The 26,847-nt window shown below is 38.6% G+C and overlaps 1 protein-coding gene across 6 annotated transcripts in view; it reads left to right on the top strand.

Moving 5' to 3' along the window:
- Positions 1 to 26,847, top strand: part of LOC6050816 (BMP-binding endothelial regulator protein) — a 98,629-nt gene that overhangs the window by 57,844 nt on the left and 13,938 nt on the right. For all 6 annotated transcript variants that reach the window (XM_038262253.1, XM_038262254.1, XM_038262252.1 and 3 more), the window contains 2 exons: positions 8,333 to 8,432; positions 8,919 to 9,095. In XM_038262253.1, the coding sequence (XP_038118181.1) occupies positions 8,333 to 8,432; positions 8,919 to 9,095 (277 nt within the window). The remainder of the gene's footprint in view (positions 1 to 8,332; positions 8,433 to 8,918; positions 9,096 to 26,847) is intronic.

A 26,847-nucleotide genomic window follows, 5' to 3' on the forward strand; every position in this document is an offset into this window, starting at 1 on the left:
TTATACCTGAATGGGCCAACTTGCTTTTCTTCTGTTAGAAATCCATCAACAATTGATTTGGTTTTGACAAATCAAAGTCAGTATTGTGGTCCTTTAGTGACTCATGCTGATTTTGATTCTGATCACCTTCCAGTAACTTTTTCACTTTCTCATGAAGCAGTTACCAGACCCAATAGTTCTGTGTTTAATTACCACAAAGCTAATTGGGACAGGTATCAGCATCATATTGAGAATAATTTAAATCATGATTTTGTTTTAGAAACCAAAGCTGATATTGATTCAGCCTTGGAATCTTTAACTAATGCAATTTTGGATGCTAGGAATATTGCTATTCCTAAAGTCCAAGTCAAATTTGATTCTCCCATTATTGATGACGATCTTCAGCTTCTGATTCGTCTGAAAATGTTCGCCGAAGACAGTATCAACGTTCTCGTGATCCTGCACTGAAGCGAATTCAAAAGATTTGCAAAAGGTTATTGACCACAGATTCACTCTCCTGCGAAATGAAAAGTTCGCAAGAGATGTCGAACAAATTAAACCTTATTCCAAACCTTTTGGAAACTTTCAAAGGTTCTTAAGAAACCTCAAAACCCATCCCTTCTTTAAAAGATGGTGATAATATTCTATTAACTAATGGGGAAAAAGCTCAAAAACTTGCTCAGCAGTTTGAGAGTGCTCATAATTTCAACTTGAATGTTTTGAGTCCTATTGAAAATCAAATTTCAATAGAATTTCAGAATATTGTTGAACAAGAATTTTCATCAGATGAAGTTTTTAATACGGATCTGAATGAAATAAAATCTATTATCAAAAATTTAAAAATATGAAAGCCCCTGGTGAGGATGGCATTTTTACATTTTAATTAAAAATTACCAGAAGCAACTTTAAGTAGCTTGGTCAAAATTTTCAACAAATGTTTTGATTTGGCATATTTTCCCAGTAGTTGGAAAAATGCCAAAGTAATTCCGATTTTGAAACCGGATAAAAATCCTGCTGAAGCCTCAAGCTATCGGCCCATTAGTTTGCTTTCATCTATTAGTAAATTATTCGAAAGAATAATTCTTAATAGAATGATGACGCACATTAATGAAAATTCAATTTTCGCTGATGAGCAGTTTGGATTTCGCCTTGGGCATTCAACTACTCATCAGTTGTTGAGAGTTTCAAATTTAATTCGAAGCAACAAATCTGAGGGCTATTCTACTGGCGCTGCTCTTCTAGACATAGAAAAAGCATTTGACAGTGTTTGGCATAAAGGTTTGATTGCGAAATTGAAAAGGTTTAATTTTCCGATTTATATCGTGAAAATTATTCAAAATTATTTGACGGATCGTACTCTGCAGGTATGTTATCAGAATAGCAAATCTGATCAACTACCTGTACGTGCTGGCGTCCCTCAAGGAAGCATTTTGGGTCCAATTTTATACAATATTTTTACTTCTGACTTGCCTGATTTGCCCCAGGATGTCAGAAATCACTTTTGCTGATGACACAAGCATCTCCGCCAAAGGCAGAAGCCTTCGTGTCATCACAAGAAGATTACAAAAGCTTGGATATTTTCAATTCTTATTTGAAAGAATGGAAAATTACTCCAAATGCTGCAAAACTCAACTTATTATTTTCCCTCACAAACCAAGGGCTGATTTTCTTAAACCAAAAGTCATCACATTATAAAGATGAATGAGGTAAATTTAAAGTGGGAGGATCAAGTGAAATATCTTGGACTTGGTTTTGACAAAAACCTTACTTACAAGGATCACATTGAAAGTATCCAGGTTAAATGTAACAAATATATTAAATGTTTGTATCCACTTATAAACAGGAATTCTAGACTTTGTCTCAAGAATAAACTGTTAATTTATAAACAAATTTTCAGACCTGCCATGCTTTATGCTGTGCCGATCTGGACAAGCTGTTGCTTAACCAGGAAGAAAAAACTTCAGAGGATTCAGAACAAAATTCTGAAAATGATTCTGAAACTTCCTCCTGGTTCAGCACCAGTGAACTTCATCAATTAGCCGAAGTTGACACTTTGGATGTTATGTCCAATAAGATAATTGATGCATTTCGACAAAAATCATTGCAGTCTTCAGCTGCATTGATCCGCTCTTTATATAGTTTATAAGTTAGTTTTAAGGTATCCCTTTTCCCTTTTGTACATGTAGGACCTCCTACATTTGAAATCACTGAATAGCGAAAGCTACAATATTTCATGAATAAATGAAAGTTGGTAGTATTTAAAATTGAGGTGAAAAGTCATCGTTTGTGATTGGACACTCAATAATATTTTTACTGAATGAATGTACATGGAAAAGAAATTTGAATAAATATAAATTAAAAAAAAAAAAAAAAGGGGCAACCATGTGTGGTCTCTCATGCTCATGCTCATGCTCATTGTTTGACTCTAAAAAATAACCCTGCAAAGTTAGAAAAAAACACGAAATTTTAAAATGAAAAATTTTGTTCTAAATGAAAAAATGACTCAGATTCGAAAAGTACATTAAATTTCCCTTAAAATGACATGTTCCAAAATTTTTTACAGTCAAGTAACAGAAAATGGCAGAGTTTTGCCTTACTCACTGAGGTAAGGCTATAATCCTGCTCCAAAATTGAACTTTTTATTTTAAGCTCGAAAACCCACCTTGATGTATACATATCGACTCAGAATTGAAAACTGAACAAATGTCTGTGTGTATGTGTGTGTGTATGTGTGTGTGTATGTGTGTGTATATGTGTGTGTGTATGTGTGTGTGTATGTGACCAATAATGTCACGCAGTTTTCTCAGCACTGGCTGAACCGATTTTGACCAAACCAGTCGCATTCGACTTAGTTTAGGGTCCCATACGGTGCTATTGAATTGTTTGAAGTTTCGATAAGTAGTTCAAAAGTTATGTATAAAAATGTGTTTTCGCATATTTTCAGAAGTTGAATAAATGGCAGTAAACAGAACCAAACATCATCATGCTATACATCGTTAGTTAGGTAATTGAAAGACCTTTCCAACGAGTCCAAAACATTGATAATCTGGCAACCCTGTCTCGAGTTATAACCTCTTAAGTGATATTTATGTAATTTTTTGTAGCCGGATCTCACTTAAATGTATGTAAACAATGTCCAGATCCATCATCCGACCCATCGTTGGTTAGGAAATCGAAAGACCTTTCCAACGAGTCTACAACATTGATAATCTGGCAACCCTGTCTCGTGTTCTGACCACTTAAGTGATATTTATGCACTATTTTTGTAGCCGGATCTCGCTTAAATGTATGTAAACAATGTCCGGATCCATCATCCAACCCATCGTTGGTTAGGTTATCAAAAGACCTTTCCAATGAGTATAAAACATTGAAGATCTGGCAACCCTGTCTCGAGTTCTGACCACTTAAGTGATATTTATGTACTTTTTTGTAGCTGGAACTCACTTAAATGTATGTAAACAATGTCCGGATCCATCATCCGACCCATCATTGGTAAGGTAATCAAAAGACCTTTCCAACGAGTCTACAACATTGATAATCTGGCAATCCTGTCTCGAGTTCTGACCACTTAAGTGATATTTATGCACTTTTTTTGTAGCCGGATCTCACTTAAATGTATGTAAACAATGTCCGGATCCATCATCCGACCCATCGTTGGTTGGGTAATCGAAAGACCTTTTCAAAGAGTCTAAAATATTGAAGATCTGGCAACCTTGTCTCGAGTTCTGACCACTTAAGTGATATTTATGCACTTTTTTTGTAGCCGGATCTCACTTAAATGTATGTAAACAATGTCCGGATCCATCATCCGACCCATCGTTGGTTAGGTAGTCAAAAGACCTTTCCAACGAGCGTAAAACATTGAAGATCTGGCAACCCTGGCTCGAGTTCTGACCACTTAAGTGATATTTATGCACTATTTTTTGTAGCCGGATCTCACTTAAATATATGTAAACAATGTCCGGATCCATCATCCGATCCATCGTTGGTTAGGTAGTCAAAAGACCTTTCCAACGAGTCTAAAATATTGAAGATCTGGCAACCTTGTCTGAAGTTCTGACCACTTAAGTGATATTTATGCACTTTTTTTGTAGCCGGATCTCACTTAAATGTATGTAAACAATGTCCGGATCCATCATCCGACCCATCGTTGGTTGGGTAATCGAAAGACCTTTTCAAGGAGTCTAAAATATTGAAGATCTGGCAACCTTGTCTGGAGTTCTGACCACTTAAGTGATATTTATGCACTTTTTTGTAGCCGGATCTCCCTTAAATGTATGTAAACAATGTCCGGATCCATCATCCGACCCATCGTTGGTAAGGTAATTGAAAGGCCGAGTCTAAAACATTGAAGATCTGGCAACCCTATCTCGAGTTCTGACCACTTATGATGCAACTTATGAGCCCTTGAGTGATATGTGTGTTTTTTTTGTGTTCCGGAACTTAACGAAATTAGACGAAATTTGTGTCCAAACCCATCATATCACATATCACCCATTGTTGGAAAAGAGTGAGGAAGGCACCAACCACATAGGTGGATTAAGTTAGTTTTTAAAACGTTTTTAGTGTTTTTTTTTTTCGATGAAAAATACGTTTTTTCGGAATTCTGAGTACGCCATCAAATCGGGCGTCTAATTTTACATAAAAGTCCCTTTGACACCAAATTTCTATCTCATCACCGTTTCAGGCTGCAAATTATTGAAAAACACCTATTTTTTCGTATGTTCAAAAATGGAAGGGGTCGTACCGCCCCTCCGTCACGAGATATCAAAAAACGGACCTCGGATTCGTGATTAGGGACAAAAGTTACCCCTTAGAAAAAAAATTCACGCAAATCGAAGAGAGGTCGGGGCAGCTGCTGTGTGAGTTGGCGGAGAATTATCCGCATAAAAAATCAAACCATCCACATTAACGACCCTAAGGCCTTTTGTGGTTTCTATTACAAGTTTCTGCTTGAACCTAGGAGTCCAAAGGCTTGAATGGGGAGAGCACCTAAACCTATTTTTACTCCAAGGAACATTCCACTCCAGGGTTCAAACTGACGACCTTTGGATTGCGAGTCCAACCACCGCCAGCGATTCCAGCGGAGCAGGCTTGGTTTGATGTATTGTTTGTCTTTAAAGCAGGAAGAAGCTCCCACACCTTGAATGTCTTAACGGCCCAACAACAACCAAGGTCGGGACCGACGTTTTACTTCCTCATCCGATGGAAGGTTGGAGCAGATGGGAATCGAACCCATGATCATCCGCTTACAAAGCGGACAGCTTAACCATTCGGCCAAACCTGCTGCCATGAATTAATGCAGGCCTGCCCAACGTCCGGCCCATGAAGCCATTTCATCCGGCCCGCAACGGCTTTTCAAAAAAATATTATATTAATTATTTATTTTTTCAAAATAAAAAAAATAAGATTCACATTTAATTTTTGCACATTAAAAAAAATTAAATAGGAACTTTTTGTTGTTTTTGCAATAAAAGGTTGCTATTTGAACTTTTTTTTTAATTTTGCCTTTGTACTTTTTCAATTTTGGTTTGAAATTCAAACATTTTTCATGCTGTAATTTAATTCTTATTATTTTTTTATTGATAATTTCAGAATCAATTATCAAACTGATAAACTGAGCAAGAAAACAAAATTATCCATTTTGTGAAATATATGAAAAATTAGATAGTTGTCTAAAAAATTACAAAAAGAACACTAAATATTTTTTTCTGAGCTTACTTCGAATTGAAATTTTAATTTTTTGAAGAACTTGATTAAAATTTATTTTTCAATAAATGAATAAGCAAAAAAAAAATTGTATTTTTCAGAACAACTTTTCAGAGTTTTGGTTAAAATAAAACCTTGAAAACGCGAATTATTTAAAGTGAAAATAAAAATCATTGCACAAAAGGTATTTTTTTGTAAAGAAGATTTGGATACATATTTTATTTAAATAAATTTTATCATGTTTCATAGATTTTTTTTTAAATATTGGTGTGTTGAGGAGGTTGAACTATAATTACAATACAATTTTAATCAAAAACAAATACAAAAAATATAATATATATTTTTTTTAAAGATAGTTTTGTTTACCTTTCTTATAATCAAGATATATGAATCTTATTTGCAATACTTGTTTATTTATTTTTAACTTTAAAATAACTTGATAAAATCGTTTGATGAAAAAAGAATTATTGATTTCTTCCAATTTTTATTAAACATAGTTCCGGCCCGCCACAGCTTCAAAAAAATCAAATCTGGCCCGTAGGGCCAAAAGGTTGGGCACTCCTGAATTAATGCATATCTCAAACTAAACCAAACCATTGCCGAGAAACAGCCCTTCAAAAATAAAAACTCGAAATTTCTTATGCAAAAGTGGTGTACCAATGTACCAGTGCAATGCATTGCAATCTTTTGAAAGTAGGCCTCGTGCTTATTTTTGGAGACTCATGATTGCAAAACAACTGTACAGATGTGTAATGCATTTCAAAACAAATGTTGAAACCGTGGCAAAGGCCTGATTTATGTTAAAAAAAAAACTTTGGGTCATGTGTTTTCCATCCATGTTTATATGCATTTATTTTAAATCAAAGCCCGTCTATTTTACCATGTAATTTCACTTGCCCACGTAAATTGAAATAAAATTACATAAAAATAGGTACTACTTTTCAATTATTCAAATTTCATATTTTTTCAACTTTGCAGTAAGGAAGGCAAAACGTGCCTACCTATTAACATAAATGTGACGTGTTTAGTACCATAGAAGGGGTTTTATTAAAATCAATGGTAACAACATTCTGAGGCGGTTGTACATGATTTATCAAATGCATGAATATTTCTCACGAACTAAGATATTCAATTTTGATCGATTAAAGCTACCTTGTTTACAGTTCCTTAAAACTCTTACGCTAAAGTATCACTCAAATAAAACTTTAGTGCCCATTCGGATACGTAACAACTTTTTTTTATTGCATCTAAAATGGTCACTTTATGCTCAGTGAATAACAAAAATACGCAATAACAGCAATAACCGAACTTTTGGCCCCTGCCTGGACTGAACACATTTGCATCCACAAAGGTTCACGCTTGTGATCAATATTCAAAGCCGAAAGCGCAAAGTTAAATGAAACGTGATTGATTACAGCAATTGCAATAGAATTTTGATTTATCGGTTGGGTTCTCACTCATGTGTGAAGCTGTTTTATGAATGGAAGCGGAAAATTTGATTTCTTTTCGCTCGGGTGCATTGAAGTGGGTTCGAATTAGTGCCGATGCAGTACTATTTGTTTAGCAAATTAAAAATACTGCATTTTTTTAATTTTGAAAAAATACACAGAGAATAACTTTGAAGCAGAAATTTATACTTTTTCGCACAGTAATTCCCTGCTGGATGCTTCCTTGGAGCCACAAGTCATGGCTTCCGGTACCAATAAATCAACTTTGCATTTATTTGGGTCAATGCTCAGTGGAGCATTCGTCCCTTTCATTTTCCTTGCCAGTCCATGTGTGCTGGTTTTGGCGCTGGAACTACTTGTGACCAAACTCCGGCAATGCATTGCATCGTAAAGGGAAATATATACAGAGGACGAGAGATAGAGGAAAACCATGTCGCTTTCTCAATGCCGAAAATAAGTGCTTTTCCATCAGTGTTGCTAGCTGGGCACAAGCGATTTGTCGCAGCAGCAGCAGCAGCAGTGGTTTGAGCCTGGCTTCGCATCTTTGCGCCTCTCAGTATCGGATGAACGGAAAAGCTCCAGGAAAAACACATATCCAGAATGGCGACTCTCGCTCTGTGCTATATCTGCCAAGCCGAAGCATTGCTGTCTGGGGAGAATTTAAATTCATTTGCTCGGGCGAGGATAAATAAAACGATAATGCTCTTATGGTCGAGAGCATAAAAGGACATGGCTGCCTCCCGGCCAAAGCCATGGCAACTATCAATTCTGAATTGCTGCTGCTTCTGCTACTGTTGAGGAAAGTGAAACTTTTCCCAAGTGATATCTACCTATCATGATATTAAATATATTTATTGCTGAAAGGATTTTCCCATGCAGTAGTGGTGTTGCCTCCTAGAACAGTTGGGAGTGTCAAAATTAAAATTAAAATATATGGCGCCCTAGGTCCAAGACGATCCGAGTATCATCTCTGCAGGACATAAAGAAGACAGGGGCAGGATTTATATGTGACGCGAAGATGGATTTGACCAAGAGTTCATACTTGGAGGGCTATAGGCTTCCAGCCGTTTAATCTTTACATATTTTGAGAGTGCAACCAAGCTTAAATTTTTATTAGAAAAAAGGGTTGTTTAAAATCGCAGTACTTAGTAATCAAACATAAATGATAAAATATATTGTTGTCTTTTTATTTGCAGAACAACTTTGTGGAATGCGAACAAGAGAGCTGCCCTGCTGTTGATGATTGCTACTTTTACAACAAAAAAATTCCTGGTCGGTGTTGTGATAAATGCATAGGTAGGTAAATTTATTTATGCCATTGTCGTTTAGTTTTGTGTTTTGATGATTTCTCGAATAAAAATATTTGATGGATTTCGGAAAACACATATAACTATTATCATAAATCGTTCCATTTTATTGAATAACTGATGGTCAATTGAATAAGAAATATAACTACACGCTTTTTCATTTTTTTGTTTAATACATATAAGAGTTGTAAACAATGCGTACGAGTTCATCGAGTAAATACAATTTTAAATAAACTAAAAAGTAAAGTCGTTGTCGAAATTTTTTCAAGGCTCCAAAACACCGAAAAAAAATTTTTCCAGGCACAAAAAAATAACAACTGTTATAACAGTTTTAGTCATCTAAAACTAAAACTGACCTTCAAATCTACTAATCCTCTCGATATCATAAAATTGGAAAATTGGTATTATTTGCTTTTTCATTAAATAATAGAAAATTAGCCTGAAACTGTTATTTTTCTCTTTCTCGCGATTTCAGGTTGCTTACACGAGGGCAGAATGATCGACAGTGGCACAGAATGGACCGATCCGGACGATCCGTGCGATCACTACAAGTGCGTGTCCGGAGTGGTCACTCGGTCGCGAATAAAGTGCCACACGCCGTGCTCAAGTCCACTTCCGCTGAAGCACGGCCAGTGCTGCCCAATATGCTTAGGTGAGTAAGTATTTCCCTTGTTTTTTTTTTCATCTCCCACCTCACTTCTTGAAGCGCGCATTCCAATGCCCCACAAGAGGCCACCCATCGACAACAGCACCGATTAGCTGATTTCAATCACTGAGGCATCTCAATTTAAGTAGTCATTATCTAAATCTCAAACGAATCGATTAACCAACTCATTATAATCAAATTAGCTTCTAATAAAGCGAGAAGATCTCTACAAAGAAGCAACGAAACGAACCGAAACCTTACCGTGCTTCCCTTCCGTTATCCAAATTTTATGCGCGGGCATGTTTTCATGATCATGTCAGTTAAAAATCGATTGAAAAAGCCCGATAATTACATGATCATCTTTCATCTTCTGTTGGTTCTGCTTTCGTTATGCTCCCGGGCCGTCAGTCAGTCCAGGTCAGGCCAGGGCCAGGGCGGTGGAATTCTTGTGAGAATGCCGCTGGCGCTGAGCGGTTATGTTCATCTTGTTTTTCACCGATGATTTATGATTCAATGCCGCGGTTAGGCCTGGCCAGGGAACCGCCGGCCGCCCCAGGTCGGCTCAACGTGGGAGTTCCGAGGCTCACTTCAAGTGCGCAGCGTCCCGCACACAAACACACACTCACTCACATACTTTGGAATCGACTTCAAATCGTAAAACTGTCCATCGACCAGCGCCATAAATTAGGTGAACCCGATTCGATTAACCTTTTCCGAACTCCTCAAGAGTCCGCGCAGCCGGGTCCCTCCCCGAAATGCAAATGCAAAATATTTTTCGAGCATAATCACATAATTTGGTGTTTTGCTCATGAGCAACATGGTTGGGCTTGTTTGCCGGGAGATTGATGCCACCGATGAAGACGAAAAGCGCCCGCACGATAGTGCCACCAGCGCGGTTGGTCACTGTTACAGTGGTGCGTGAAAGTTTAAAGCAACGCACTCACAGTTATTTTCTGCAACAATGTTCTGTTACAAGGTCAATTTCTAAAAAACTAAAAAAAAATCACTGGAATTCTTTTATTCAACAATTGATAAATGGCTTTATCCCATATCCCCGAATCTCACTTTCCCGAATCCCGTATCCCCGAAAATAATTTTCCCGAAAATTCCATATTCCCGAATGTCGTTTACCTGAATGGCCATTTTAAAGAACTGTCAATTCCCGAATTGACATATTCCGCGATATGCGTCGCACCTCGTGACGGCCGAATCGCCATTTTCATTTTATCTAATAAATTTCAAGAAATCGATTGATGATACTTTTATAGATGAAAAGGCCCGTTTTGCCCCATTTTTGTAGAAAATTACGAGACATCGATCGATTACACTCTCCATGACGGCGAATAACGACAAAGTGCCGTTTGACTTCATTTTCCTCTTTTAATGTATTTTTTTTTAAATTCCCTCAATTGTCAAAGTTTTCCACCGCTGAAAAATATCTCTTATTATGTTAAAAATACGACAAAGGCCCATCACGGTGGGTAAGAAGGGGATTATTATGCAACTTGCATGCACCTCGGAAATTCCTCCTGGAGGTTGTTGGGGAGACTATTCTGAGTCAGAAAAATCGATTTCCAAAATATTCTGTCGGTGAAAACTGATTTTATCACGATTTGAAGTTAAAAAATCTAATATTTCACCTGAAACCTCAAAAATACGTCTAAAATCTCAGTCTAACTCTGGACAAAGATGTAGATTTTCATCAAAATATCAATTCTTAGTTCCCAAAACATATTCTTTAAAAACTTCATCATCCCGGTTCGAGAATCGAACTCACGACCTCTGGATTGGAAACCCAGCACGCCGCTAGTCGAAACCCATCCCCTACCGGTCAGTATTCCCAGTGAGCATATTTACTCTTTTAAGGGATCTGACTTTGACGAGCCAGACAGGAATCGAACCCATCACCTTCCGCTTACAAGGCGAAACCCGTAACCTCACGGCCATGGAAGCTCGGCGACATAGTACACCTTAAATCGGTCCATTACTTGAGTCCCAGCGTCATGAGAAGGTGTAAAATAGTGTTTTTTCTTAAAATGTATTGCTCTGGTAAATAAACTGTCATGTCTGAATTCAAAACAAATGTTGTAGCATTGTTACAAACAAAATAAAGAACAATTTTGCAGAAAAAAGAATGAAATTTTATCCATTTTCAATAATGTTATGTCCATTTTAGTGGGAAAATTGTTGCCAATTTTCAAAATTCTTCGATATTTAACTCATTCCTGTTATTAAAAGCTACTACGATCATACTCAGTAGGATGTAACAAAAATTACTTTTTTGTGGGCATTCAGGGGCTGGTTTCGGTGGGCATACTGAGCTCAAATCTCAAATATGAGCTTGATTGAACTTAATAGGAGCTGTCGCTTTGCATTTTAATTTTAAATTTAACCAATAAAAAACATGGATTTTCAAAATGTAGATTTTTAGGCACTTTAGCCACTAAAGCATTTATCTTCAACATCATTGGCATGTAGGACAGATCCTTGCGCATATTTTGGTATATATAACATTGAATTGAAGCACTCTGGAGCTCAGGCCTTCAATGTCTTGATTTTTTTTTTTTCAAAAAACGGCTCAGCAGAAAAGATAGGCGACGCGCCATTTCATTTTGCTCAAAACATCAATGTTATATATACCAAAACATGCGCAAGGATCTGTCCTACATGCCAATGATGTCGAAGATAAATGTTTTAGTGGCTAAAGTGCCTAAAAATCTACATTTTGAAAATCCATGTTTTTTATTGGTTAAATCACATTTAAAATTAAAATGCAAAGCAACAGCTCCTATTAAGTTCAATCAAGCTCATATTTGTGATTTGAGCTTAGTATGCCCACCGGAACCAGCCCCTGAATGCCCACCAAAAAGTAATTTTTGTTACATCCTACTGAGTATGATCGTAGTAGCTGTTAATAACAGGAATGAGTTAAATATCGAAGAATTTTGAAAATTGGCAACAATTTTCCCACTAAAATGGACATAACTTTACTGAAAATGGATAAAATTTCATGCTTTTTTCTGCAAAATTGTTCTTCATTTTGTTTGTAACAATGCTACAGTTTTGAATTCAGACATGACAGTTTATTTACCAGAGCAATATATTTTAAGAAAAAACACTATTTTACACCTTCTCATGACGCTGGGACTCAAGTAATGGACCGATTTAAGGTGTACTATGTCAAGAATATGTGTTGGGAATTAAGAATTGATATTTTGATGAAAATCTACATCTTTGTCCAGAGTTAGACCGAGATATTAGACGTATTTTTGAGGTTTTAGGTGAAATATTAGATTTTTTAACTTCAAATCGAGATAAATTCAGTTTTCACCGACAGAATATTTTGGAAATCGATTTTTCTGACTCAGAATAGTCTCCCCAACAACCTCCAGGAGGAATTTCCAAGGTGCATGCAAGTTGCATAATAATCCCCTTCTTACCCACCGTGCCCATTTTTTCCCTTTTAAAAAATATCTGTTAATACAGTGACAGGCAAAGTGGTCTTTTGTCGTCATTTATATCTTGTGATTTTTTTTTATGTTAAGTAAGATAAAGTGAGTGGTAATTGAAGATACCATTGAGATAATTACGAAATTGGACAAAACGGACCTTTGACCTTTGGCATATCGTCAGTTGTGTGCTATCGTGTGACAACGACCATTTAGTACTTTTCGAGAAAATCGATTTTTAAAGTTTGTTGGTAAATAATTTCAAAACTATGAATGATAGAGCCAAACTTTTTGAAGCAATCGGTTCGTATACTATCGCTTAAGAAATGCTCCTCAACTAGTTTGGTTACACCAGTTAGAAGATACAGTAAATAATGTGTTTCGAAAGTAAAATTGTACTACGTGTCACAAGTGTGCACAGAATTCCCATACAAACTAAAATAAGCTCAAATCAATGGTTTAATCGACCTAATCGGTATATTTTTATAAACAAAAGGTTGCATTGCCTTTAGAAAGTATGTGTGTACATAAATTTGTGAAAAACAAGAAAAAATTTCCACATTTTCCAACAATATGTATGGCGTGTCACAAGTACAACCATTTTGATGATAAATCGGTCTATATCACAAGTGTGGGAAACGGAAGCGAATTTCCAAAATCGGGTTAAAGCATCTTGTAGTGTTTGTTAAGTATAGCAAAACGTCATCATTAGCTCATTTCCGACCAAAATGGTCTATGTCACAAGATAGCACACAGCTGACGATATGTTATCAATGAGAGTGTAACCATTTGATTGCTCGTAATTTGCTACACAAAATTAAAAAAAGATTTTATAAAAAAATACTCGACAAGACAAGGGGGGGGGGTCAAAACTGGCCATTGTCGTCAATAAGATCATTCGATTTGTCCATATTTCAACAACAACAAAATATTGTGGATTTAGCTCGTAGCTGGATTTTCTGGCATCTTCTCACGGTCATTGGAAACGGTCGTGGATAGACCTAGGGCCAGGGGTTCCCAGTTGGAGTGAAAAAATTCAATTTATAGAAAAATTATGGATTATAATTTTGCTTTTTTATCACTTCTCCGACACCAGGAATAATTGTTTGAACATGCTCGCAATTTTTTTATTCGGTCGGAAAAATATTATTTTTCTTGAAAAAAAACTTTCATTTTTAATCACATGATCACCCCTAATTCTGGCTCGATGCCACCATCATGCGACCGCGTGCTCCGTTTGTTTGTCAACAAAGCTGCAGCTGGATGGTGAGACGAAGTGAGGGGGGAAGAGATTTTGACATTTTTATGCCCGCATCTGGCCCGCCGCCTATTTCGTCGGTCACTGAGTCGCCGGTCGTTTCCTGTGACCGAGTCCAGCTAGGAACTGATCGTACAATAGGTGCTTTTCAAATGAGCATGAGCATGAGCATGAGCATGAGAGACCACCCATGGTTGCCCCTCCGTTGCTGAACAGAACCGTAATATCCTTTCAGCACTACTGATTCTAGGCTTCGACGATCTAGTGGTGTTTCCCTTATCAACAGCATGTATAAATGCGCCGAAAATATAAAACACCATGATTGCTAAAACTTGATCAGTTGCGAATAGGTAAAAGTTATTGGCCACCAACGGCGCCCGCCATGTCAGTTTGTAGATCTCGATTTTAAGGGACGGGACAGTAACAGTTAGCGCAGGTTGCTACTAGGGCAGCTGATTTACTCTGTGCTTACACCCCACTAGCGCCAGGATTCATCATAGAAGATGATGATGCGACCCAAAATCATAGTGTTTGATGAACGGTATTAAAATAGGGGTTTATCAAATGGGCCAATTAGCGGCACCTGCAGATATTAAAAAAACATACTTGTAGATAATCTTGATCCTGTTTTAAAAAATGCTTGAAAAATTTGCAAAAAAGTAACCAAAAATGGAGCCTTCAATCACGGCAACGACTGTATCGGAAACCGGAGGTTGCGGGTAGAATCATCCACGATGATGAGGATCCTTTCTCCATAATCTTTCCACCAATCGTTAGGTGACTGCTGGCTGGGTGGTTGGTCCGAACCATAAAATTTGTAATGAGCCTCCAAAGTTTTAGTATGTGGCCATTCTCGAGAGACAGAGAGAGAGAAAGATACATTGGCCTTCTACCTTTTGCACCTCGTTGTTGCTGCTCCAAAAAGTTTGGTCAGCAGAGTGGGAGCGTGGAGTAGAAGAAGTACAAGTCGAAGCTGGGAAGAAAAGCCAATTCGGAGCCACGCAACCGGCCGCCACCGTCTCATTAATACACATGTGTTTTTATGTTGATAATTTTTTGATTTACGGCAAACTGGGTGGTCAAAACATTCATCCCCAGCCAGCCAAGAATGCGAAACGTGAGGGAGAGCGAGAAATGAATGAGTAACAACAGACCGACGGCTATTGGCATATTTTTTGTGGTATTATATTATGCTGTTTCTTGAGCACATTATTAGCGCACGTTTTGTGGTCATTATACATAATAATTTGCAGAAGAAAATGAAGATATTAAAAGCTTTGGAGATTGTTCTGTTATTCAAATGCAACGAATGGTCCTAAAAGCTCAATATGTAATTTGATTGTTTATTGGTTACGATAGCCTATTAGTTTTCAAATTTTATCAGGTTAAGGATGGTTATAAATAAATCTTGAAATTACATATGCTTTTTAATCAGGTTGATTGTTTGCAATATTTTTTTTAAGCTGTCATAAATTCACAACGGAATTCGGCCCCACAACGCGCCACAGTAATTTTTGTAAACTGATAAATTTCCATACGCTTGATATCCTCATGGTTGAAATGATATCGAATAAATACCATAACACATCAGCTGAAAAGTAGATTCTTATTTTTGATGGGTTTGTGATGGAAGTGTATGACAACGATGGCGACGGCGACGACGACGATGGCGATGTTGATGAGCGCTTCGAAACTGCCTTCTTTTTGTAATAATTTTATAATTTTACGATAGCGCGGTTCGTCTTCGTGATTGGTACCATAAAAATGTCATATTATCATATACATAAGCTTTGTTTGGGGATGAAAGCTCACTTCCCTCCGAAAATGCCAGGGCATCTGGGCTTGTGACGACGCACGGTGTGTCCGCTGGTGCGACGGTGGCCATAGGGGAAGTGTCAAAATGTTAATTCGTTAACAGATTTGGAAGCACACCCGACGACCGAAGCATCGATAGTGGAACAGAATGATATGTGGAATTAGCTTCTCGGAGGTCCAATTTTCGTGTCCAATACTTTTCATCGAAATCACCCGTTTTTGGCGGCAATCATGTCGAGGACGTTCCGTGGACACGTCGTCGGGCGCGAAATGGAATCGCCTCTTTGCCAATTTATGAGATTAAATATGGAGATCGACACCATTATTATTGGGTTTTATAAGCTCAGGAGTTCCGTGACCGGAGAGTCAGCCTCCCCGGAATGCGTCTGTCAGGTGATAAAATGCTTATAAAAGGCAGACAGGGTTTATGCACCAGGATGTTTTTTTTTCTTGGTTGATTTTTATACCACGGGATATTATTCAACTGTTGCAGGACCGGAATAATGTTCATTTACTTAAATCGTTGCCTCCGAAAAATGTTGCCAATAATTAAATTTATGAGCATTTCAGGGTATGATCATTTAGGTGTGCAGAGCCCAAATCTCAGATATGAGCTCTATTGGTTGTGACAGGACCTTGCATTCCGGATTAACCCTTAAAATAAATACATTTTCTTGATGCAAATAGTCAACAAGTTTTAGATTCCCGAGGTTCCGAGGATCAATGTGAAGGGATTTGTCGCCAGTAACAAAAACGACATTTAGATTCCAAAATATCCTTTTAGTTTTTCTTCGGTTAGTTTTCCGTCAGTTAGTATAACACGCCTTCACACAAAGCCGTTGTTCCTGGTTTGCGCCGGAAACAGAGCAAGATCGCGCCCCAGCAGCTGGACCCTGAGTGGCGGCAGAGGACAAAAACAAAGGCCAACAGAGCCAACCAAGACTCCAATCAATCCCTCCTCTACTAACCCCGGGTAGGCCGCGAGTAATCGGCTCCCCTCCCACCAACATTCACACAAAAGCTCTTATCTTTAAGAAAAAAGTAATTACAATAGCCGACTTGGTCCTAACCAGGTCTCACTACCGAAAGGACCTAATAAAAATAATTTTATTTCAAAAAAACAAAAACGACACGTTTTGCTGGAACATTTTAAATATTTATTAGTTTTTTCAGGGCTGCGGAGTCGGGTCATATTTCATGCGACTCCGCCTCCGGCACTCCGGCTCCGGCTTTCCACAAATTGTTGACTCCGATTCCGGCCTACCAATTCTAGCCGACTCCGACTCCAGCTTTCCAAAATTGGTTGACTCCGGCTCCGACTCCTACTCCGACAACTAATCTGTATTTGAAATATTAAAAAAATGCATTTTCAGCACAACAATTTTCTGAGTAAATTTGAATTTTGTTGTTTGAAAAATTGGAACATTTCATTTAACTACTTTAAATTAAAATTATTTTTTTTTAAGTTAATAAGCTAGCTACACTTATTTTCAATTGTTTTTTGTTCAGCAAGTTTTCATTTACTGAAAATTTCAGTAGTGCAGATTTCAGTAAATTTAACTGAATTCAGTAATGAGAAATTGGTGTGCAGTAACTATCAAAGATACCCTGGTTTTGAAAGAAAACAATTTTCGATATTTTTTGTCAGCTTGAAATGTTTTCTGCACGGCACGATCAGTTTTTATTTACATATAGAATGAGCATGTTGCGTTCCAAGTAGAAGATTGATATAATAGTTGATAATGTTTTTAAACCATAATTATTTTTGTTAAATACTGATAGTGAGCTTTCCAATCACAATAAAAATGCTTCGAAAACACCATGATATCTGATAAATATCTTAAACCAAAACATAAATTTAACAAAAAAATGTCAACGCAGTGCACGCAATTCAATAAATAAATTTAAAATATAAAATAAATGAGAATTCATCTGAATTATAACAAATATTGAACAATAAATAAGTTCGTAAATTAAAATAAATTTTTTGACAACTCCGACTCCGGGTCTATCAGAAATTTACGACTCCGACTCCGACTCCGACTCCAGCTATTAGAGTTTTGACGACTCCGACTCCGACTCCGACTCGAGGTCCCCAAAAAGACCCGACTCCAACAACTCCGGCTCCGACTCCGACTCCACAGCCCTGGTTTTTTTTGGTCCAGTCAACAATCGCTGCTGGATTAACAATGACAAATCGATGCCTCTGTGCTCACTTATGCTAACTAGATAGGAAAACCAGCATGCTTAGTACAAGAGCGCACATAGGCATCGAACTGTTTATCATAACTAAAACATGAATTATTGATTTGTGAGAAACCAAAAAGGGTCGAAATTCCGCTATTTCTCACTCCGTTGCAACGCCAAGGAGTAATCGATTTGGCAAATGAAAAGTTCGACTTAAATTAGTTTTCCATAACCACTACTTAAAGAAAATTCAGTTGCTAATCCGAATCTGTAATAACATTTATGTTTTGGAATGATGTTGATATAATACGAGACATATTACGAAACACAGTGGAAATTTCATGACGTTGTGTGGATTTTTTAAATATTAAAATCCAAATGTATGGTTTCTCCCACACAAATTTCTATAAAAGTTCATTAAACCAATCGTTTCCAAACTTTCATATTACACCCTAGTGTGACATATTGAAATAACTCAATAGTTTAGTTAAGTATTTATCAAATTAATCCGTTTGTTGCTATGAAAATAAAACTATTTGTTGAATAAACCTTGTTAAAACACACTTTCCTGGAATCTTCAAAAATAATACCTGATCCTCCCAAATCAAACATTGTCCAGGAACCACCGTGAAGGCGCCCCATCGTGTTCCCTTTTTGCCATCCGTCACTCGGCATTTTCTCCCCCATTCAAACTGGTTCCATTTGTGCTGCTATGCGTTCTGTTTATCCATCCATCATTACCGCGGACGGGGCACGTTATTATATTCTACATCATCATTTAGTTATTAACATTTTAATGTTCTCAGCCTTTCAAGACATAATTCGGTGTGCTCTTTTTTTTCAATTCGGGAACGAAGTGAAACCTTTCGTTGGTGGCAGGTAGACAAAACTGATGTTGATCTTCCCTGAACGCCGACCGAGATCATACGGTGGACCGCCAACAGATTCATCCGCCGGTCAGTCAGTCAGTGGACGTTTTGTTTGACTAAGTGCCCTTTTGTGGATTTGAGAAGGAGAGGACGACAATGGCTCAGAACTGCTACTGCATCCAGGAGATCCACACCCAAACGGTGTGTTACCAACCGGATTCCAAAGCAAACCGCCCAGTTATGGCTGCATCCCGAGTCAGAGAGAAAAATTGAAAATCTGCGCTGAAGGAGCAGGGCAAAGTAAAATCAACAACAACAACGGTTGACCAACTTGACTTGTCGGTTGATAATTTATTGGTCCTGCGATATGTTTTTCATTTTCGAAATCCAGAAAATGGAAAACAATCAATCAGAAGCTGGGCAAAATGAAGTTGATGTTTAATGGGTGGCAGACAACGAAATGTCTTGAAATTAAAATGAAATTATATTAACAAAAATTTTATCAAACATTTAAATTTTAGATTTTTTGAAAACGATGTGTTCTACTTTTTGATTACGTCAAAATAAATACTTGAAGTTTCTTCTATTTGAGAACCTTTGACACCAAATTTCCATACCATCAACATTTCAGGCTGCAAATTATAGAATTTTTGTTTTGAATGTTCAAAAATGGAAGGGGTCGCGTAACCCCTCCGTTAAAAGGTATCGAAAAATTCTCAGATTCAGATAGGGACAAAAATTACCCCTTAGGATAAAGTTTCACGCAAACTGAAGAGTTGTCAGATTAACTACTGTGTGAGTTGGCGGAGAATTACTCATTGATATTGAAAAATTGTTAAAATAGTTTTGCTTACTAATTTTTCATGCAATTTTTCAGTGATTTTATTTTTGCCTATCCAAAGGGTCAAAGACACGACATCATTTTGCTAAATCTCTTCACTTGTACTATCCAGGAATGTGGAGCTGTTTGCATAACTGTTTGTCAACATGATCCGCTTACGCCGCACCAAACACCAAAGGCTCAACTTTGTTGGCCGCAAACGCTTCGTCATTAATCTGGTTGTTTACGACCCAGCCTGTTTGGAAAGTTATTGTCGTAGGTCAACGAATTAAGAGCTAGCTAGTTGATCGTTCTGGCCATAATTCGCAAACACAACAACTTGAGTCAACTGCAGCCCCACCACAACTGACTGAATGTCTGCCTCGGCTTGGCTTAGAGTGAGTTGTCCCGTATCAACCGGACTATCTGGGTGAACAAGAAGGCAGAATAGAATGTATTCATAATAAACATCAAGAGCACACAAACCGTTGAACGTGATACCGTAAACAATCTTGCCTTTTCACACTTTTATGCCGATGATGGCTTTCGAGAGAGTGGTAATCTCGGCCAAAGCCCTCCTAGGCACTGCTCGCGACTTCCACCTTCCGACGGCCACCAGGTCCAGGACGGATATTTTAATCCTTTCATCGCGTGCAGCCACCACCACTTGGCTTCTGCTTCTTGTTTTCCTCCCAAAGATTAAGGTAGTGGTGATGTGGTGATAGTGTGTGGTTGTGCGATTCAAACAAACAGACAGACGGACAAACGGAGAGAATGCGCTGTGATGTACCTCTGACATTCAAGATCTTTGGACTTTTGGATTTTATCGATGCCATTAAACTTTGCTTGTTTATATACATACATACATACAGACAACCACATGCACACACAGTCATACAGACAAACCGGTAAGGAGAGCCGGGCGGCAGCGTGGCATGGTACAAACAACGTGACAGTTGACACTGATGGTATCTGGAGGGCCAAGCCACACGCCTGGGGGGAAAAGAAGGAGACTTGGGTGGGGATCGCCGCGGAGAAAAGCAAAATATTCGCCGGCATCTGCGCACGCTGGAATGGGGTAATCCGGACGGCCCTGGGATCCAGCATATCACACAACTGCCACCATCCACTCTCTGGGGCACACCTGTCTGTCGCTCTGAATACGACCAAGACGTACGTGTGTTTGTCTCTGAGTCTGCGAGCGGTTGTTGTTGGTGGTTTGGATGAAGGCTGGAATTTTTATAGCGGGAATCACTTACGAAATCTGCGCGACGCACACGTCATATGGGCAATCTTGCAACGATAAAGTCCGATGAGGCGAAATTTTAAGGACATTATTTATTGGATCGAGTTGGAGCTGGGCAAGCTGTGCTGTGCTGACTTGCAGTTGGCATTCCGTCGTATAGGAGAACGAGATTTGGTTTTGAAACATTCAGTGAACGGATTTAGCTGGGATGAAGGCCTGTTATGATTTCTAAATAAAGAGATATCTGTCAATTTTGTCCACTTATGATCAAAAACCATGTTGGAATTAAAGTTTAAATGCAATTTTTCTTTGATTTGCTAGTGATAAACTGCAAGGTAAATTTTAATAGGTCGCCTAGACTAGTATTTAAAAAGTTTTTTTTAATAATATTTTAAGATTTATTGCTGTTTTTTGAAAATAATTTCTTTATTCAAACTACCCGTAAGGACCACACAAAATAACAATCAAGAACACCCAAGTTACTCCCTTACTCATTCCTCGTCTCCAGAAGAATGAGGAATACCACTGCGAAAATAAGTGAAGCAATCAGGCTCCCCTGTTCAAAATTATACGGCTCAAAATTAAGAAGATTGTTCAATTTCCATCGGAACAAGCCCTAATGAAACAACAACAACGTGGCATGGTCATGGTCCGAAACTGCTTTGAGCAAATAAAGTCATTTTCTTTCACCACCCGGATCTCTCCCGAAAGAAGGTGTGGAGGTAGAGGCCGTAAGGAATTCCTGGGCTTCGATGCCACTCAATCACCATCCAGATGAATTAGAGGGACCGAGCTGGTGACTGCCAGAGGCTACTAGATCGAAGGGAGAAATCTCCAGCGATCCAGACTAACCCATTATTCCCTAGTACTGAAAAGTCCAACTTCCCTTCCCTTCTGGGAGAGGAAATGGCAATAAAATCATCAAATTTGATTATATGCTTTTTGCCTGATGATGATTATGATGGGTGATGCCCGCTGACGATGATAATGGTGAAGGGTTTTACGCCGCTCTGGACAGCAGCAGCAGCAGCAGCAAATCAAAGCTGGGAGACCGCTGGACCAACCACCGATCCGCCGCGGGATTCTGGACACAGATATGATAAAAAACAAACAAGAAAATCTCCCAAATTGAGTGAGTGAGGAGTGCTGAGCTTCTTCTGAAGGGCAGGAGAAATCAAAATCACTTACAATAATGATGAGTTGTTTTGAAATTTTCCATTCAATCAACACAATGGCATCAAAAGAAGCTGCGCACCCCGAACCCACTCCCGAAAGTCATGCTCCGGCCCATGGTGGGAACCGATTGCGCCGCGGAGGAGTATTCTGGACGCGGCAATTTGCGTTCAACCCTGCCCCGCGTGCGCGCTCGCAAGAGGTTGAGAACCGTGGATAATTCTAGAAGTAATCAGCGCTCAGCAGTGGCCACGATGAGTCAACAACAGAAGATGATGATGACCAGGTGGGCACTGGCCGTCCGGATGAGTTGGTTGAGAACATGATTCGACAAAATTTGGGAAATAATGTGAACCAATTAAGCGCTGAGACTGCGCTGACTGCTGGCTGATTTCTCACTTAATCTGGCCCGTCAAATCGGTTCAGCCACGGTGCGTTCATGCATCCAAATCCGTACACACAGATGAAACTTTGTTCCTGCGAAGTTCGACCGTAATGTTTTCCAGTGCAGCAGTGCGTTTACTTATTCAACGCTGCGAGGATCAACATTAATAACGTCTTAATACCTGGCTCACCTGGGAGAGATGCCTTGACATAAATTAGATTGAAAATAATCTGCATCTTTCTCTTTGTTTGCCTTTTGTGGCCGTTTGTGAGCATAAGGCTGCGACTTGGGCAAGAAAGAGCCTCTTTTCGAAGCACTCAACTTTGAGGCAGGTTGTTGTGACTGGCTTAAAACCTTCGGCCAAGAAAAGTGTGCGATAAAATTTATATTATAGAGATTTTGTATAATCTTAATTGAATACAAATTATATAATTTATTATTGTTATCTTTATTTATGTTAAGGCATTCGAAGTCCATTAAGTGAATATCTTTGCTAATTTGTTTCAGTAATGAGTGTAAATTTTTCTACCGATTTCAACACTCAGTTACAATTCTGTGCGAAAGTTTTTGCAAATTTATAGAAACATTCTTTGGGTTTAGGGGAACACAAAGTGGAGACAAGTGTTGAGCTACCAAGACATTAGCAACGGACAAGAAGCAAATTGGGCTTAAGAGACATCTGCATCCATCATTTTGAAAAAGAGCTCTTTGACTTAGGTTCCTTGTCGTTTTGTTTATGTTAGTTGTTATTTTCATAACTCTCTTAGAAATTTGCTCTTTTTTACCTGGGTGATGAATAGAGAGCATGCGTAACGTGATTTTCGAAAGATCCCATTTTGTTTACATTTACAAAGTAGGAGGCTGTTCAAGCACAAACATGACTTTTTTTTACTGGTAAATGAGCTATTTTATAATCAGTAGTATGTGTTTCATTTTGTCTACTTAAAAAAAAAATGCTGGAAAATTGTGTGTGTTTTAAAATTTCAATCGGTGAGAAGAGGATTTTTTTATGGGTGACGAAGAACAGCGGCGAGAGTGTCATTCTGCGACGTCGCAAATTAATTCCCTGGCTGATTTTGAAATCCGGCAGCTCTTCCTAGTCCAGCGAAAAAAACATCGCAAATTCTAGCGAAGCTGATCCAAAAAACAGAGAAAATTTTCACTAAACCAGTAGGAATCAAACAATAAAGACAGCTTCTGGATGGATACAATCGCATCGACTCCATCAGCAACTCCCATTCATAATTATAAAAATGAATCTATGACATTTCCCCGAAACCCACATTCCCGAAGAGACATTTCCCCGAATGCCACATCTCCGAAAAGACACTTTCCCGAAAAGTCATTTACCCGAAAATCATTTCCCCGAACAATCCATTTCCCCGAACGGCCACATCCCCGAGTGGCGACTTCCCCTAAAAACCATTTTCCCGAATGGCCACTTTCCCTAATTTTCCACATCCCTGAAAATCATTTTCCCGAATGACCATATTCCCGAACGGCCATTTCCCCGAACGCCACTTCCCCGAACCCGGTCAGGCGGGTATGGCCGTTGCCCAGAACCGCGCGTGGTTCTTGGCAACGGCCATACCCGCCTGACCGGGTTTGGGGAAGTAGCGATCAATAAAGTACCATGTCCACAATTGAACGTTCAAAAAATTCCGAGCTTCACTTGAATTTTGAATATTCAAATTGATGTAAGTGCGACAACTGGCCAAAGGGATTTCAGGTCAGAACGTGTTTGCACACGTTCAGGCCCGACTACCGCAAAAATTTGTAATTGTTACTCGGGACCTTGGCAACCAAAATCAGCTGTCGAGCTTAAGTATAGCCCCTAAACTACTTTAAATTGATTTAGTAATATTGAATCTAAAATGGCGGTTATGAAATATTCAAAAAATGCATTTTGTAATTTAATAATCAACTATTTAGATAAGATTAAAAGGGTTGATTGCAGAACTCGAATTGGACGTAAAAAAAAATAAAAAAAAAATCCAACCAAAATTGATAAAGAAAAATCAGTTCAGTCAAACAAAATCTAGAACAAACAAAATCCTGCGCATCGAGTCGTCGCATAAAGCTATCGTTGATACCGTTTTGGAAAATTGTCCTTTCTGAAAATGGCCGCTACAAAAAAAAATCTTTTTTTATGGAACGTGGATAATCTCAATACCCAGCACTCTTGAAGTGTCCGCGTGGTTTATTAATGGCCTTCTACGGTTATTTGTTTTTTTTTTTAGTCTTACAAAACACATAATGTAATATTAAAGCCACACTTTTATTAAAAAAATCCCTAAATAACAATTTAGTTTATAACTAGGTTATCATTCGGGAAATTTGATTTTTTGGTGAGGTAACCATTCGGTTAATTGTAAATTCGGGAAAACGACAGTTCGGTAAAATGGCCATTCAGGTAAATGACATTCGGGGATATGGAATTTTCGGGAAAATGATTTTCGGGGATGTGGAATCTTCGGAAAAATGATTTTCGGGGAAGTGGCACTTTCGGGGAAATGATTTTCGGGGATGTGGAATTTTCGGGGAAATGATTTTCGGGGATATGGGATTCGGGAAAGTGGGATTCGGGGATAAGGGATAAAACCATAAAAATGACGATCTCACCTTCAACTTTCTTAGGTTCTCAAAAGTCACACATTTTTTAATGATCAATAACAATACTCTCTACTTTTGGCAAACAGTAAATTGGTTCCACTCTCCACCCTGTTTTTACAGTATATTTTTATGTCTTTTAATCATTAAATTCTTTGAAAAATATGAGTAATCTCTATGAATTTTATAATTCTTGTAAAAACTGCAATTTCTTCAAATTGTCTAAAATGACTTAATTCATAGAGACCAATTTCACGATTCCCGTAAAAATTTACCCTACCTCAACAAAACAAAATATATATTGGAAATAATTATTTTTGGGGAATGGTTTATGCTGGGGTGTGGGCTTTTCTGGAGCAGTGACATGCTGGAAAAAAGTCCATTCCTGCGGAGAGGATTTCTGGGAAATTACATTCTTGAGTATGGGATGGTAACAAAACAATCGCTTATGATATTTGACGATTGGAGAATTGGCTAAAACAATGATTTCTGAGGAAATGGCAGATTAGGGCTCATCATATAGAAGCGGTTTTTAAGAGGGTTATGTTATTTTGTGATTCTGAAAAGTCCTTCAAATGCTTCTAACGATGGTCATTTCAAAAATGTCCTATCAAATATATTCAAACAGTGTATCGTCAGTCGGTCCAGTCACATTTGGTGGTAAAAAAGTCTTCATGCCCCTCGATACCACCGTGCGATTCGAACCAATTCCAAATCATTTTAGGAGTAAATACGCCAGAAATATGGCAATTTCGAGTCAAATATGTAATTTAGCATCACCAGGGTGCGACCTCATCTGGTTTTGCGGTGATGGCCCTCGCTCACGATGGTTATGTAGATGAAATGATGCCGAAATGACACGCTAACAACTAATCGAAGCGCGCGATTTGGCGATAACCAATCTGGAGATGATCTTCCTGTGGTGAGCGGAGAGTGGGGACGAAGGTTCATTTGGTCCAGTTTAACATAAATTAAGAGACACCACCCAGGAGATGGGAGGGCGGTGGCGGCGGCATTGCAGGTGGCCCATCAAATCACGACTCTGATGTCCGCCAAAGGCCAAAAGGAACGAACATGCACGATAAGAACTGGAAATGACCGCCCAACCAGCCGGGGCAGTGACGTGTTCTTTGGGGGTCTCCTGCGTCAAATGTGGTCCATTCTTGTTTTGGTGAAAACAATGGGATTCCTTATTTTCGGCATTCCAGCGAACAACAAACCAGCAGAAGAAGAAATCCCATCGCTTCGATTGGGCCACTAAATGGCCAAATGAATGAATCCTGGACACACAGAACGAGCAAGCAAGAAGAGAGAACCATGTTAAGTGAAAAGAATGTTCATGCTCACTTCGCGATAAGTTCGTGTGTTGAACTTGGAACATGCAATTAAGATATAAATAAAGCTAAAAAATCTCTTTCTGTGTGTCTCTAAAGTAAAGAAGAGATTAAAAGAAACAATAAGATAAACTTTCAAGACAAAACGCTGCGCAACGAACGTCGGCCGGTCAGTTCCTGGGGGCCATGTTCAAGAACGTCGTCCTGTGTTTGCCCGCGTACCTTTGCGTTCACTTCGTCGTTCTGCGGCGACGGATAGGCCCCGGAGATTGATAGCAGAGGGTGACCCGCAGAGGCCTGGGAATTTCGCTCACTGTCGGTGGTCCTCACGTAATCGTTTGGCTCCGGCTGCTGTACGATGCCTTGTTCTAGATAGTATGCAGCTCAATGGCCGGCCCCGGGGGCCACCCCTCATCAACGACTGAGTGTTTGTTCGTTGGCTATTGTCTTAAGTAGTCAATAAAGATTTTAGGTTTTCTTTCCCAGTTAGGTTGCAAATCTCACTCAAGTCGATCGATGTGGAATCTTCAATCCGAGAATAAGGACTTCGCTGAAGGTACAAGATTTGACGCTTAAAGGCATTCATGATTTTTATCTTTTCTTTCTTTCAAT

The sequence above is a fragment of the Culex quinquefasciatus genome, chromosome 3, assembly GCF_015732765.1.
Source record: "Culex quinquefasciatus strain JHB chromosome 3, VPISU_Cqui_1.0_pri_paternal, whole genome shotgun sequence".
Lineage (NCBI taxonomy): Eukaryota > Metazoa > Arthropoda > Insecta > Diptera > Culicidae > Culex > Culex quinquefasciatus.